The 1,161-nt window shown below is 52.3% G+C and overlaps 1 protein-coding gene across 1 annotated transcript in view; it reads left to right on the top strand.

Moving 5' to 3' along the window:
- The first annotated feature begins 720 nt into the window (after positions 1 to 720).
- The window catches only part of LOC122543240 (PH and SEC7 domain-containing protein 1-like), a 1,967-nt gene continuing 1,526 nt past the window's right edge, over positions 721 to 1,161 (top strand). The window contains exon 1 of the mRNA XM_043681718.1: positions 721 to 890. Coding sequence (XP_043537653.1) covers positions 730 to 890 — 161 coding nt within the window. The 5' untranslated portion in view covers positions 721 to 729. The remainder of the gene's footprint in view (positions 891 to 1,161) is intronic.

The raw sequence follows: 1,161 nt of genomic DNA, 5'->3' as shown, positions 1-1,161 counted from the left end.
GAAGGGGTAAATGTCAGGGAATGAGTCTGGGTGGGTTGCTCTTTGGAGGGTCGGTGTGGACTCGGTGGGCCGAAGGGCCTGTTTCCTCACTGTAAGTAATGTAATCTAATCTAAGAGTGCGAGGTTAGATTAGATTAGATTCCCTACAATGTGGAAACAGGCCCTTTGGCCCAACAAGTCCACACCGACCCTCCGAAGAGCAACCCACCCAGACCCATTCCCCTCCCCTATATTTACCCCTGATTTGGCACCTAACCTGCACATCTTTTTGGGAATGTGAGAGAGATTGAGAGAGAATGAGAGAAAGAGAGACAAAGAGGGAGAGGGGTGACAGGTGGCGGGTTAGTATGAGCAGTCAATAGGCCTAGGAAGTTGAGAAAGACAGGCCTTTTGTGGTAAGTTAGCCCAGGCGGGATTTGAACCTGGACTATTGGCGTCTCTCTCTCTCTTTCTCTGTGCCTCTGCCCTGACCTTTGGCCTTTCCTGTTTGCCTTAACACAGACATTCCACTGCTTGGAATTTTACACCACAGAGGGAGAGGGGTGACAGGTGGCGGGTTAGTATGAGCACTCAATAGGCCTAGGAAGTTGAGAAAGACAGGCCTTTTGTGGTAAGTTAGCCAAGGCGGGATTTGAACCTGGACTATTGGCGTCTCTCTCTCTCTTTCTCTGTGCCTCTGCCCTGACCTTTGGCCTTTCCTGTTTGCCTTAACACAGCAACCTGGTGGGGATGGACATGGAGACGGGCGTCATCATGGAAACGGCTGACCTCAAGGCTCTGCTGGCTAATGGCGGTAGGCAGGACCGGGAGGTGGCCAAGCAACTGGCATCGAAACTGTACCATCTGGACGGTTTCCAGAGGACTGAGGTGGCCCCCTACCTGGATAAGAAGTAGGTCCACCCATCTCCGAAAGGGGGAGCGGGTGGGGGATATCTACCATGGGACATCTATCCCTCTGGCTGTTGGGACCTCAATGATTTTCCACGGCTTTCTGCTGAATGGGTGGATTACCAAACCTTGTGCCCGAGCTCTCTCACTCTCTTACTGACTCTCTGGTTTTCTCTGTCTCACTCACTCTCTCTTTCCCTCGATCTCTCTCACTCTCTCTCTCTTCCCCTTCCCTCGCTCTCTTCCCCTCTCTCACTCTGTCTCTCTCTCTCT

This window comes from Chiloscyllium plagiosum, chromosome 42 (genome assembly GCF_004010195.1).
Source record: "Chiloscyllium plagiosum isolate BGI_BamShark_2017 chromosome 42, ASM401019v2, whole genome shotgun sequence".
NCBI lineage: Eukaryota > Metazoa > Chordata > Chondrichthyes > Orectolobiformes > Hemiscylliidae > Chiloscyllium > Chiloscyllium plagiosum.
Note: the sequence above shows the minus strand (reverse complement) of the source record. Positions and strands in the feature narration are given on the sequence as shown.